This window comes from Hydra vulgaris, chromosome 15, assembly GCF_038396675.1.
Source record: "Hydra vulgaris chromosome 15, alternate assembly HydraT2T_AEP".
Lineage (NCBI taxonomy): Eukaryota > Metazoa > Cnidaria > Hydrozoa > Anthoathecata > Hydridae > Hydra > Hydra vulgaris.
The window spans coordinates 23,254,168-23,269,076 of NC_088934.1; the positions used below are offsets into that span (position 1 = coordinate 23,254,168).

Sequence of the window (14,909 nt, forward strand, 5' to 3'; positions counted from 1 at the left end):
AACAAAATGAGGCTTGAGTACTGTTTATGAAATTGATGTTTGAAGTTTTTTTGAATGAACTTTTGCAAAAATAGCAAGATAATCTGTTATTTAATATTGTTAGCTATGGAACTGTTAAATATGATTATGAAAATGTTTGAAAAAAAGAAGTTAAATATGAGAACTTTATAAACTAGTGTATAAAAAGAAGTACAATTTTATTGGTTGCTCCATTATTTACGACACTATAATAAAAAGCTTATTATATAATGCTTTAACAAGTTTGATTATATTCAGTTTTTAAAACTTAAATGACAAAAATTTGTCTATTTAAAAGTTGAGTGTTATATTTTTAAATTATTTTGCATAAGCTTTATTTATGCAATGTAATGTATAGTGTAATAAATAATAACAAAGATTATTGGATACTAATTGAAGGGAATTTCATACCGTAAGTCAGCTAAACTGTTTTAACTAAGCCATAATACAAAAGCACTTTTATGATACTAGTAAAGTATTTAAAAACATAGGCCAAAACTTTTGAACAACAAATTCATTGGAGATAATTTATTAGTTAAAAAAAATAATTTAAAAGTTGCACATAATTTAATAGTTAAAAAAAAAAACTTTAAAAAGTACTATGTTTTTTTTTTTTTTTTTTTAAACATTTTCGCTTCCAACAAGGCTGCAAGTAGCCACTAATTAAAGTTGGAAGTTACTGAAAGAGAAAAGATGAAGATTGTAGAGCAAGATAAAGATTGGCGGACGACTTAAAAGATTGCAAATTATATGAATCAGGAAAGCAAGATGAAGGAAGCGAATTCCAAAGAAAAAAACTAGACGAATAAGCGTTTTTGGAGCACTTAGGAACAGTCACAGAAAAAGGATGACACTTAATTGAATGACGAGTAACACGAGAATGAATTTTAGTAGATAGCACTAGACACGCTAGCTCTTTAAAGCAGTGCCCATAATAGTATTTATAGAAAAGAGAAAGAGAAGCAACATTACAACAATGTAATAATGGTTGGAGGTTGGCTGCAAGAGCAGGTCCAACAATGCGTTTTTGCACCTTGTCTAAAAGAGAAAGAGCATCATTAGAAGATCCGCCCCAGATATGGCAACAGTATTCCATACAAGACCGGATTTGAGATTTATAGAGAAGAATAGAATCCGAAGTAAGAAAGTGACGAGCTCGATAAAGAGATGCAACCTTAGCAGATGCTAATTTTGCAACTGATTTGATATATGGTTTCCAAGAAAGATTGGAAGTAAGAGTTAATCCTAGAAGATGAAGAGTAGGTGACTCATCGAGTACATCACTGTTCATAAATATAGGAAGATCTAAATTATTGCGATAACAATTGGCTGAAAAATTAAGTTTTATCTGAATTAAAGTTCACCAGCCACTGTGAGCCCCATGCTGTAGTAGAAGTGAGATCCTTTTCAAGCTCAAATGCCCCCTCCAAGCAATCAGAGGGTGTTGGTTTCTTATCACGACAAGAATAAATGGTAGTATCATCTGCAAACAATGCCACCTTAGATGTGAGAATATCTGGATCGTTAATGTAAATTAAAAAGAGTATAGGGCCAAGGATAGAACCTTGAGGAACCCCTGAAGTTACAGAATAAGAAGAAGAGTGTTGTCCATCAAGGACAACTTTTATGCTACGATTGGAAAGAAAGGATTCGATGATCTTAAAGATGTTGCCAGATACACCATAAGAAGAAAGCTTATGGAGAAGACCAGCATGCCAAACTTTATCAAAAGCTTTTGAAATGTCAAGAGCAATGGCCTTAACCTCTCCACCTTCATCTAACGCACGATAAAACCTGTCAGTTATTACTGTTACCAAATCAACTGTAGAACGAGAAGATTGAAATCCATATTGATGATCAGAAAGTAAGTTATTAGATTCAAGATGAGAAATTAAGTGTTTGTTAATTAAAGATTCAAAAACCTTGCTAATGATAGGAAGAAGACTTATGGGACGGTAGTTAGGCAAATCAGATCGCTCTCCAGAATTTTTGAAAATAGGAATAACAGATGCCGCTTTCCAGCAGGCTGGAAAACAAGACTCTGATAAGCACTTGTTGAATAGTTTTGAGAGTATAGATGACAGCTCCGGAGAACACTTCTGCAAGACAATAACAGGTATGTTGTCCGGGCCACAAGCTGTAGAAGAGTCTAGGTAGGAAATCACTTTAGATACAGATGCTGGAGTGATATGAATGTCAAGCAATGGATCAGCCTGTTTGTTGGTAATATCAGGTAGAACGCAACTAGTGGAATCAAGAGATGATATTGATAAAAAGTTTTTAGCAAACAATTCGGCTTTGTCTTTAGGTGAGGTGACAAAGTCTGAATCATACAAGAGAGGTGGAATTATAGATTTGCCCTTATTATTGATATTATTAAAGATTCTCCAGAAGTCACGAGAGCCTAATTTTTGAAATGAGATACAAGATTTCATGACCTGAGAATAGCGGGTTTTGGCATTAGACAAAACCTTTTTACAATTGTTTCTAGCAGTAATAAACAGACGTCTGTTTTCTGGAGAATTGTTTTGCTGATAAATATGGAAGTAACGGTTTCGATTGGCAATCGCAGCAGCACAGTGTGAGGAAAACCACGGAGGAGAGTGAGGCTTGACCTGGAATTGTCGAGAGGGAATAAAAGATTCCATGCCAGCCTGAATCCACAAAGTTATGTAAGAAGCACATTTGTCGACAGGAAGACAAAAGATTTCTACCCAAGGGCCATCACGAAGAAAATCACGGAAAGAATCCCAGTCAGCTTTACTGTAGTTGTAAGAGGTTCAATAATAGGGGGATTCAGGTGATGAAGAAGAATGAGATATTAGTTTTAGAGAGATCAAACTGTGATCAGAAGAACCTAAAGGTGAATGTGGAGAAACTGAGCACTGACTAGGATCAGAAACAAGACATAAGTCGAGTAGAGAAGGTAGATGATTCGGGTTGTCAGGAAAGCGAGTTGGAAAGTTGACTATTTGAGTTAGGGATTGAGAAAGGCAAAAGTTGTGGGCTTTAATGCCTGCAGAGTCACTGAAACTAGAGCCAAGCCATTCAGAGTGGTGAGCATTAAACTATGTACAAAAAAGAAAAGAATATAAAGTTTCAACAGTTCTTTAAAAAAGTTCATTAGATCAGATTGATCAGTTAATGTTTACTGATCAGTTAATGTTTATTGATCAGTTAATTTTTACCTAATAATGGTTGTATAAGATTATTTCTCATTTATATGTCAAATTTAAATAAGAGAATGGCATAATTTGCTTTTTGTGTGAATTAATGCTTATCACTGATAGCTATATATTTTTTAAAAAATACCAATTTGTTTTGAATGTTTGAAAGTTTATAATCTTTATTTACTAATTTTAAAGATTGTTTATTTATTTAAAGTCATCTTATGATTTGCAATATTGTTTTACTTTAATAAGAAACGGTGAAAGACATGGGTAAAGCTCTTGGAAAGTATGTTGTTGTTTTTAATTGTTCGGATCAAATGGACTTTAGAGGCTTAGGAAGAATCTACAAAGGACTAGCTCAGGCTGGTGCATGGGGATGTTTTGATGAGTTTAATCGCATTGAATTGCCAGTATTGTCTGTAGCAGCTCAACAGATCTATATTATACTAACAGCAAAAAAAGAAAGAAAGAAGGAATTTGTTTTTTCTGATGGCGATGTTGTTGAATTAAATACGGAATTTGGAATCTTTTTAACAATGGCAAGTTAATGAATAAATTTTTTTCAAATTATTAAAAATAGTGTATTTATTTTTTATTCTTTCTACTATGATAAATAAAAGATGTAAAAACTTTATTTACCTTTTAGAATCCAGGTTATGCTGGTCGACAAGAGCTTCCAGAAAATTTAAAGGTTCAGTTCCGTACTGTTGCAATGATGGTCCCTGATAGACAAATTATTATGAGAGTGAAACTTGCTGCTTGTGGTTTTCTAGAAAATGTTATCCTTGCACAAAAGTTTTACACGCTATATAAACTATGTGAAGAGCAACTTACTAAACAAGTTTGTTTTTATAATGTTATTGTTGTTATTAATATAGCTGTTTTTAATTGGTGCGAGAATGTTGCCATCCTTTAATAGTGTTTTTTTGTGTTTTCTTTTATTAATATTATTGTTTCTAAATATGGGTATGATCTATGGTATTTACATTAAGGGCAGATGTAATATTTTTAATTATATTAAATTTTAGGTGCATTATGATTTCGGTTTACGAAATATACTTTCTGTTTTGCGAACACTTGGTTCAAACAAGAGACTAAATCCAACAGACAGTGAAAGTACAACTGTTATGAGAGTTTTACGAGACATGAATCTCTCTAAATTGGTATTTTTTTTTTTACTTGATATAAAAATTAAGATGTTATACATTTTATTTTTTCAAACAAAATAGAAATGATGAAACCTAAATTGTATAAAAATTATAAATACTTAACAGTATAAAAATATAAAACTGATTGTTAGTTTAAAATGCTATGCAAAATTACAAAACAATTCTTGAAAAACTATATTATATAACAAATGAATATGTGACTTCATAGGAACACAAGTTTTATAAATTATCTTTATAAATTTAGGTTGATGAAGATGCTCAACTGTTCTTGAGTTTAATTGACGACTTATTTCCTGGAATTAAACTTGAAAAGGCTGGGTATCCCCAACTAGAATCATTTATACAAAAAAATGTTGAAGATAGCGGTTTCATTTTTCATCCTCCTTGGGTTCTCAAAGTCATCCAAGTATTTATTATTTTCAATTTTTTTTACGGGATTATAAATGGCTATGCTAATTTATAAGCAAAAAAAATTTTTTGTTTGCATAATTTTCTGTCATAGTTTAATCTATGTGTTTTATAGTTGTTTGAAACTCAGAGAGTACGCCATGGTCTTATGTGTTTGGGACCTAGTGGTGCAGGGAAATCAGTATGTATAACTATGCTAATGAAAGCTTTAGGAGATCAAGGTGAGCCACACAGAGAAATGAGAATGAATCCGAAAGCTATAACTGCGCCACAAATGTTTGGCCGTTTAGATGCTTCAACTAATGATTGGACTGATGGAATTTTTTCAACATTGTGGAGAAAGACGTTGAAAACAAAACCTGGTAAAATTTTATTTAATGTGCATCTGTTTGTTAAAAATGGTTTTTACAAAAATATTTAATTTTTTTAATTATTTCTGGGAAGTTATATTGTTTTTATATAGGTTTATAATAGTATAATATTATTTATTATAAAGTCTTTAAGTAAAAATCTCTTTTGAAAATCATGAATAAAAGCCAATTGAAAAGTACTTTCAAATTTTTCTTTTATTATTTTTGTGTTTGTTTTGTTTTTTATAAATCTTACAATTTTAAATCTTTTTGAATATTAAAGATCTGCATACTGTACTTTCAACATTCCAGTATTAATAAAGATCTGGCTTTTTTACCATTCTGTTAAATGGTTTCACTTTGTAAAATTACTTTATTGTATTTTACTGTATTTTATGATTTTATGATAACTGTTTTAAAATAAAGCAGAATGCATACAAAAAATGAAAATAATCTGAAAAAAAATTTTGCAAATCGAAATAAAAAAATTTATATTACTTTCATATGTTTTTAAGAAATTTTTTTCAATTTTAATATAACTTACAATAAATGTAAAAAACTAATTACATGTTGTATAAGAAGTTATTACATTTAATTAGTAGTTTATAATAAAATTAAATTGTTAAATTAGCATATGAAATAAAGTATATATTGTGTTAAAGATCTTCACAATATTAAAGTTTTACTTGTTTTTTACTATAATTCAGAGGTTCAGAACTGTTTGAGTACAATTTGAACAATTACTTTTTATAAAGTACAAAAGTACATTTTTAGCATGTACTTTTTTTTTATTTTTACATTTAGCAAAAGTATAAAATAGAAATTTTTTTTCTATTTTATAAATATGAATTTAGGAGAGAAAGTCTGGCTAATACTTGATGGACCAGTTGATGCTATCTGGATTGAAAATTTAAATTCTGTTTTGGATGATAACAAAACTCTAACATTAGCAAATGGTGATCGCATAGTTATGTCACCTCAATGCAAAATATTATTTGAAGTTCATAATATTGATAATGCATCGCCAGCTACTGTTTCAAGAGTAGGAATGGTGTTTATGAGTTCTTCTATACTCAATTGGAAACCTGTGCTTCAGGTAAAATTAATTTTTGCTTGTAATAATATACAAAGAATAGTACATTAGTTAAAAATAAGTGATATTTATCTCGGCTAAAAAAATTAATGATAAAAGAATCAATCAAAAAAAAAGAGGATTGATTATTTTCTACTAATTTAATATTGCTCTGTTCCTTTAAGAACATTGAGAATTCTGTTTTGTAGAATACATTTAAAGTTATTTGTGTGTATATATAGTATATGAAGGGCAGTTTGCAGAAATGAACTAGAATATGTATGTCAATGTACTTCTGCTGTTTGTTTCCAATGCTCCATTACAAAATGGTTATACAAGCTTGTTGTGCTGCTGAATGTGATTCTTAGTCATCCTCTTCCTAACAGTACATGACTGGGATTGGCATTGTAATTGTCACAATAAAATATCTGTGTTGTTTTAAAATTCTGATTTCAGTTCAAACAGTTTTCATAACAAAGTAGTGAAAAATAGCTGTCTAATTTAAATGGTTCTCAGTAACAAACAATTCCTCTACAGGTCTTTTTGGAAACGGACACACATTATTTTAGTCAGGTTTCAAAAAATTGCTGTGTCTTTTAAACATCTATTGTTCACAACAAATGTTTATAAGCTGAGTCTCAAATTATAGATTCAATCATGCCAATCATCTGATGTCTTGACTGTCTTCTTGGTACTGGTCTGACCCATATCTTTGTCACACTCAAGATAAGAATGTCCTATCACTGAAAAAGTGATATGAATCTTCTGGAATCATACCAATTAAAATTTGCAGAAAACAAATAACAGCATAATTTTTATTTTGGTCTGCACAGTTATTACAAAAGATAAGTAACTCTTTTGCAGTTTCTGAGACTTTGATTTCAGGAAGTTACTAAGAAATGAACACACATTATCAACACCTTTCTTTCCAATTGTGTTATTGTATGTGAGATTGTATTGTATGTGAAGATTGTGTTATTGTATGTGTTATTGTATGTGGCTAATGCAGACAAGGCATGAATAATAAAGGCATAAATTGAGAGGTGTCTTTTGTAGTACACATTATTGGACATGTTTGGACAAGGAAGATTCTTGCAGGCTATTGCTATTGCTAAATCCAAGGCTGTTGCTAAATAAGGGTATAGTGTCACTAAAACAAAATAAAAATACAATCAGTTACTGCAAAATATTGTAGCTAAATTCAGGTACCATGGGTATATATATAGCTAGTATATATAGAATCAAAGTAATTGTCTAAATAAAATATTCTTTATTTTATTATTGGTTGAAAAACCTAATTCCAAAAGTGCTGAAAGAGACTTATACTTGTTATGGTATGAAGTTAACATTCAGTTGCTAGTTTTCTTGTAATTTTGACAAAATAATGCTTGTGTGCAGTTGATTTAGCACAGAAATAATGTTATCAGAAATGTCCTATGTGTTATGGACAAGTTCCTATGCGACAAAGCCCAAACAGCTTTACCAAAACTAATTTGAAAGAGGCTATAAAAACATAGATATTTAGTATTAGACGATCAGTATAAAATATATAACAAAATCTATGTAAATGATTTGTAGAATTTAATGATCAATCAGTTAAACACACAAAATCTAATGTTAACATGCAAGGAAACGGTAAAATATATAAATTGAAAGATTGAAATTAAAAATAAGTTGTTCAGTTTTGATTATGTGCTGACAAAAGTAGACAAATTAATGAGTAAAATGGAGTTGTATTATTTTCTTTGAAACTAAAAAACACTGCAAAACCTCAAAACAAAATAACATTGAACTGAGGCAATTATTCCATGCAGAATAAATATATAACTGTATTGAGTATGCACTGGAACCATTATATGCATTTGTGAAAAAAGTGGACTTTAGTCATTGCTCTTAAATTATTGATAAAAATTAAAAACTTTTTATTTAACTTTACTTTTTTTTTAAGGGTTGGTTGCGATCCACACGTGCTCCTACAGAAGCTGAGATTATTCAGTCAATATTTGATAACATTTTTGATGGAATATTAGTTCTTATTTATCAAAGTCTAAATCCTAAAATGGACTTACTTCAAATTAATATTGTTAAACAAGTGCTTATTTAATTTTTTTTTAAATCATTTTATCATATAATGTTAATGTTTAGAATAATAGTGTTTTATTATAATATTATTAAAGGTTATTAATTTTCTATTCATAAATTTTTTTATTTTTTTGGTGTAATATTGTTTCAATTATTAAAGTTTTAAGTTAAGTTATCAATATAGTAAATATACAAAAATAATTTAAAAAAGGCATTCTTTTGCAGGCTATTGACCTGATGGAAGGATTGATTCCCAATCGGCAGGTGCATGGTCTTCTTCCAACAAATCACCTAAATAAACTGATTGTATTTTCTATTATGTGGAGTGCGGGGGCACTGTTAGAGTTAGATGATCGTGTTAAAATGGAGCATTATTTAAGATCTTGCAATTGTCTTGATTTACCACAAATTACTGAAGGATCACAAGAAACAATCTTTGAGTATGTTGTTGATAAAAATGGTAAGTTTTGAATAATTTAATTATATTACTTTATTTTTACATTTGTTTTGAATATATATATATATATATATATATATATATATATATATATATATATATATATATATATATATATATATATATATATATATATGCGCACATGTGTATACACACTCACTTACTTTACACCACATAGGATTATGTTGTTTTAAAATTCCAATTTCAGCTCAGACAGTTTTTGTAACAAAGTAATGAAAAATAGTTGTCTAAACAATTACCAATCAAGTTAGTATCCACCCCAAATGCCAACTTTACAAAATTATTTTCTGAGTAAAAGTCTTAGTCTTGGTACCCATGGTAAAATAATTAGATTTTTGGTGTCATTCTTTTGAGATAATGATGGTCTTAAGGAATATAATTTTTTGCAATATCCAAATATATTTTTTGCAATATCCAGATATTGTTTATAGAATCTCTGTTTACCGCAAAAATCTTATTAAGAAAATTAACATCATTTTGAATGTTATGTTCAGAACATGTTTTATATGCCCTAGCTAAAAATCCTTTGAAAATACTAATTGCTATACTTAGTGAAATGCACAAATTTGATTTTGTAAGTACGTTCATCATTGCATTCTTATGATATATGGAAAACTCATAGTTGTGAAGGAAATGATTAGTTGAAAGTCAAGTATCTAGAAAACTTAATTGATGTTGAACATTTTAATATCTTGTGAATTTAAAATTGTTAAAATACAATTCCCATCATCTAAACTGGCTAATTTAGCATGACTATCATTAACATAATGTTTATAAGATTTTGGTGCAATATTTATATTTAAAGCCTCTTGAATAGCTTTTGATTTGATATGCTATAAACATGCCTTAAATAAAACAACTGTTATGAACAAACTTATTGAACCAGAGTTTTTTTAGAACATATATTTGGTCTTGCCATAAAAAACAACACTTATTAACACAGAGATAAATTAGTTTATGAATATCTACTGATGATAGTTTAGTTTGTTTTACTAGTTCGTTTATATCCTTGTTTAAAATGTCAGTTATAGCAAAAGTTGCTTATTAAGTGGCTCTGATGGGTATAAGTTAACAATATCAAATGAACTTTTTTATTGTAACCAATTTGTTTCTGTTGATGCAAATGAAGGTGAAATTTTTGCTCTGCATTCAGTTTTATTTAGATTAGGTTGTATGATTTCAACAAGATGTTGCAACAGTTTATGAGATAGTGTTTCAATTGTTTGCATTGGATAACCATTTTGGCTTTAAACAAGGTGGAATTGTAATAACATCTGATGGAGTTTTTTATTTAATTTTCTAAGTTATTCACAGATAGAGTCCTAGTCAGCTTTTAGGTAGTTGTAAGAGGTACAATGATAGAGGAATTTTGAAGATGAAGAAGCACATAAGGTTGAATGTGAAGAAACTGTGCACTGACTTGGATTAGAAACAAGACATAATTCGAGTAGAGAATAAAGGTAATGAGGTTAATGATTCGGATTGTCTGAAAAACGAGTTGGAAAGTTGACTATTTGTGTTAGAGATTAAAAAAGTCAAAAGCTGTAGGCCTTATCACCTGCAGAGTCACTCACTAGAACCGAGTCAGTGTGATAAACATTAAAGCCACCAACAACATAAGCACATAAAAGAATAGTCGGAGGATTCAAACCTAGTTTTCAGACAAATGGGTGAATTCTTACAAATGTAAATGTCCAGGCCAAGCATGTGATTATCGGAGTCTTTACAAATTAAAGATAAACATCAACGCTAAGATTACAAGGTAAAACAGCTTAACTTAAATTAGTCTCACAAAGAGCAAGTATGTCTGGTGAACTTTGCAAGATATATATATATATATATATATATATATATATATATATATATATATATATATATATATATATATATATATATATATATATATGCATATATATATGCATATATATATATGTATATATATCCCCTTGACTTTCCTCGGTAGATTTTTAAATTGAAACTTATTGGATCCAACATTCAACAGTTATCCTTCAGGAAATATTATATATATATATATATATATATATATATATATATATATAAATATATATATATATATATATAAAAACTATAGAATGTTAAGATAACAAATTGTTACCCTATTTTTGTTACATTAATTTATACAGTATTTCCAAAAAAAGAAGAAAAAATTGAAGAATAATGAAAGGAAAGATGCTGCTTCATGCCGAACTCTCAGTTGATGTAGCAGCACTCCTTGCAGAAGCAAGCTTTAAAATAGTTGATATTTGTACTGAAGCCCCCAGAGTAGACTATTTAAGTTTGATGTCATAGATCCCTATCTAAACATGCATTCATAGTTCATATTTTATTGATTGTCAGAAAGTTATATGATATAAAGTGTGATATAAAAAATATGTTGATTAAAAATTTTGTTTATAATAGAGTTAAAATAAGACAATTAGAAAGTAGTTTTATAGATCAAAACAATTTTTTGAATTTCCCTACCTGTTTAAAAGACACATAAATAAGAAAAAAAGGTAAGAAAGCTGCATTTATGCTGCTTTGCCACCTTTATAAATGGATATATTTCAAAATTTAAATAACCACTTGTAAAATAATTTTGATAAAAATGAAGAAAGAGAAAAACACTTTTTGAAGACTGACAGGAATCTTGTAAAATAAATATAATTAATAAAGCAATCCATATGCATGATGGTGATTTTCTTACTGTTAGAATATGCTTTATGTGATTTTATTTCTTTTTTATTAGGTGATTGGGAACATTGGAGAAATCGAGTTGAAGAGTATATATATCCAAGTGACTCAAAACCTTCATATTCATCTATTCTGGTTCCAAATGTTGACAATGTTTGTATTGACTTCCTTACAAATACTATTGCAAAACAGGGAAAAGTAAGTAGTATGAGAAGACTCAAACATAAAGTTTTTAGTTAAAATGAGAATAAAATATTTGAAGTTCAAAGTTGGAGTAATTTTTTTTAATAGAATATTTCTTTCACTCAGGCAGTATTGTTGATTGGTGAACAAGGTACTGCAAAAACTGTTACAGTGAAAGGGTACACAAACAAGTATGATATTGAACAGCATATGAGTAAATCCTTTAGTTTTTCGTCTGCAACTACTCCAGATAATTTTCAGGTAAAGTTTTGTATGACAATATTTCTTTGAAAAAAAAATTCAATAATGCAATGATTCTCTTTAAAATCAGTGTTTTTGTGTTTTAAAAATGTTTAAAAGTATACTAAAAATACATTAAAGCCCGTTTTCCACATGACAAAATATTTGCGCGAAGCAAATTTTTTCACCATGTCGAAACGCTGTTTTGATTTCCACTTGTTTTCTTTTGTGCTACTTTTTTTTCATTATCAACAATAGAATGGCAGCAATAAGTTTATGCTGTATGTCTAACTAAAAGCAATTATTACTTATTTTGCATACTTTCTACTTTGAAACATATGGAAGTTTAATTCCATGCATTAATTTTAACATTCCTGTCTTATATTTATAATATATTCATTTCTGTCCTATATTATATTATATTTATAAGAAAGCATAAGAAAATAAATGCTAAACTCTCATATGAACTTTTCTGTTAAACAAAACTTTTACTGCACAAACAAACAGTAAGTTCATGCATTTTTCACAAAAAGGTTTGTCTTCATGTGGCCACTCAATAATAAACCCTATTGTGAAGTATAACTTTCGAAATTGACAGTGTGGAAATTTTCATTTGCGAATTCTTGATTTAAGTTTTGCTCCTTATATGATGAATTAACTTATACTTGCCAATGTTCAGAGTGAGTTCATAGAAAATCAGTAAAAACACCATGTTGAGAATTTTGTTCCTTTGCCATTTTAAAAACAATGTGCTTTTGCTTTTTTTACTGTTTTTTTATACTATTTAAAGCTTGATTGGTTTTCACCTATGGCAAATTGCAAAAAGTCGAAATGAATCTGACTTTTTTTTTTTGCTGCAGCAAAATGCTGTATTAGCATAATTGCCAAAAATGTTTTATCTGTGCATGCTTATCAACAAAATAATTCACTTTGCAGGAATATTTCGTCTTGTGGAAAATGGCCTTAAAAACGTTGTTGCTTTTTTTTTTAAAGATGTTAAAATAAAAATAGGCTTGTCATAAGAAATGAAATAAAAATAGACTTGTCATAAGTTATATTTATCAAAATGTTCCTCTTATGAAACCCTTCTGAAAAAGACTACATTAAATATTTACCATAATAAATAAAAAAAATCACATTTTTAGGTGAAGTTACAGGAATTTAATAAAGTTTTATTTGCAGTGTCCTTTTTTTTTAACAGTATGTTTAAGTGATTTTTTATTTAACGCTAAAACTATGGTTAAACAACCATAAAATAAATTTTTAGTGAAAGTTTCAGTCATGTTATTAAATGGTGAAAAATAATTACTCAGAGGAATTGAGTATTTTATTTAGTTGTAGACTCAATTTCATTATTTTTTTGATTGTCAAGCAAACTTTATTAGTTTGAATCAAAAGTTAACTTTGAAGATAAATTGACATTTTCCATTTTTACTTTTAAAAACTCAAGGGTTCATTTTTTATTTCTAATAAACACAGGGGTGTTTTATGGTACCTTCTTTGCTTGCTTTTTTTGTTCCTGAGTTTCATTGATCGTTTCTTGCAAATCTTTTCTCCAAGCTCATTCACTGGTAGTTACACTCTATATTTCTGCCCTAATAAAAAGTCAGAACATTTTGGTTAAACTGGATGCCACACCTGGATATGATGGTCATTTTGTGATTGTTCAGAGATACAAGTAGCTGATAATTTTTAAGTAAAAAAGTTTTAACTAAAAGTGTGAAAACAAATTTTACATTTTCTTAAACTATCTTTTCCTAAGGACCATTATTGCTCTAGCAGGTCCAATGATATTGATTGCTTTGATATTTTACAAATACTGTTCTAAAGAGCTATCATATTTGTTTCACCTACCAAGGTCTCATGAATTATAGTTCATTTATGTTTAATCTTTTTACTAATAATGAGTTTACAGTGATCCTACTTGCATACACACATTTATTTTTTTTCTGTTAGCATCTTAGAAGTTCTATTATTAGTTACTTTTACTAATTTACACTAAAAAAAATGTTAACTTTTATCTTGTTTTTTAACTCTATTATGATTAGAGTCTTTTTGAGAAAAATAAAAAATGTGATTGGTTGGTTTACCTAAACCAACCAATCACATTGACGTTGTTTTATTTTTTAATTATTTAAAAAGGTTGATCAATACTTTTTATTTTTTTAAATATATAATAGAGAATATGCAGGCAAAACTGAATGAAAGTTCAAACTTATCAGCTTTGTTTTTGTTTTTTTAATGTAATTTTTTTGTAAAAGACTTATATTTTAATAGTGGAATATTTTCAGAATTTTTTTTAATATATGTTGTTTGAATATTTTTGAAAATTTTCTATTAGATGTAATTTTTGAAAATTTAATATTAGATGTAATTTTAAATATTTTTTTACCTAAATTTAACATTTCTTTTTTTAATTAAAAAATTTACTAATTCAGAGTCATATTTTTTGAAAAAATTTGTAACTTCATTTCCTACTTCAGACAAAAATTTAAAGAAAATTTTAAAATCCTATTTTAAGTTTGAATTAAACAAAGATTTTATCAAAGGTTGTGTTTGCGATTATGTTTTCATAATTATTTTTGTATTGATAATTACCAATTACTACTATCATTATCTTTTTAATTATCAATTACAATGTTTATAATTTTTTAATAAAAGTTATGATACCGGAAATCAATTATTTTGCAAAAAATCTGAACCTTAATATGTATTTAACTTTTCAGAGAACCATAGAAAGTTATGTAGATAAACGTGTTGGTTCAACATATGGCCCTCCTGCTGGTCGAAAGATGACAGTTTTTATTGATGATATAAATATGCCTGCTATTAATGCTTGGGGTGATCAGGTATTTTTTTAACATACTTCTTTGGAAATTCTGTGCTTCTTTGGAATTTCTGATTCTAGTTTAATAATATATTTTTTTGTTAGAGTTTATACTCTAATGATTTCAAAATGAAATTTCAAAGTTTATACTCTAATGATTTCAAAATTTCAAAGTTTATACTCTAATGATTTCAAAATTTCAAAGTTTATACTCTAAT

At 28.3% G+C, this 14,909-nt stretch overlaps 1 protein-coding gene across 2 annotated transcripts in view; it reads left to right on the forward strand.

The window, feature by feature from the left end:
- The window catches only part of LOC136072006 (dynein axonemal heavy chain 8-like), a 135,890-nt gene that overhangs the window by 83,326 nt on the left and 37,655 nt on the right, over positions 1 to 14,909 (forward strand). For both annotated transcript variants that reach the window (XM_065819355.1, XM_065819356.1), the window contains 11 exons: positions 3,441 to 3,727; positions 3,835 to 4,029; positions 4,217 to 4,351; positions 4,602 to 4,763; positions 4,881 to 5,127; positions 5,970 to 6,211; positions 8,136 to 8,279; positions 8,495 to 8,729; positions 11,497 to 11,639; positions 11,751 to 11,885; positions 14,591 to 14,713. In XM_065819355.1, coding sequence (XP_065675427.1) covers positions 3,441 to 3,727; positions 3,835 to 4,029; positions 4,217 to 4,351; positions 4,602 to 4,763; positions 4,881 to 5,127; positions 5,970 to 6,211; positions 8,136 to 8,279; positions 8,495 to 8,729; positions 11,497 to 11,639; positions 11,751 to 11,885; positions 14,591 to 14,713 — 2,048 coding nt within the window. The remainder of the gene's footprint in view (positions 1 to 3,440; positions 3,728 to 3,834; positions 4,030 to 4,216; positions 4,352 to 4,601; positions 4,764 to 4,880; positions 5,128 to 5,969; positions 6,212 to 8,135; positions 8,280 to 8,494; positions 8,730 to 11,496; positions 11,640 to 11,750; positions 11,886 to 14,590; positions 14,714 to 14,909) is intronic.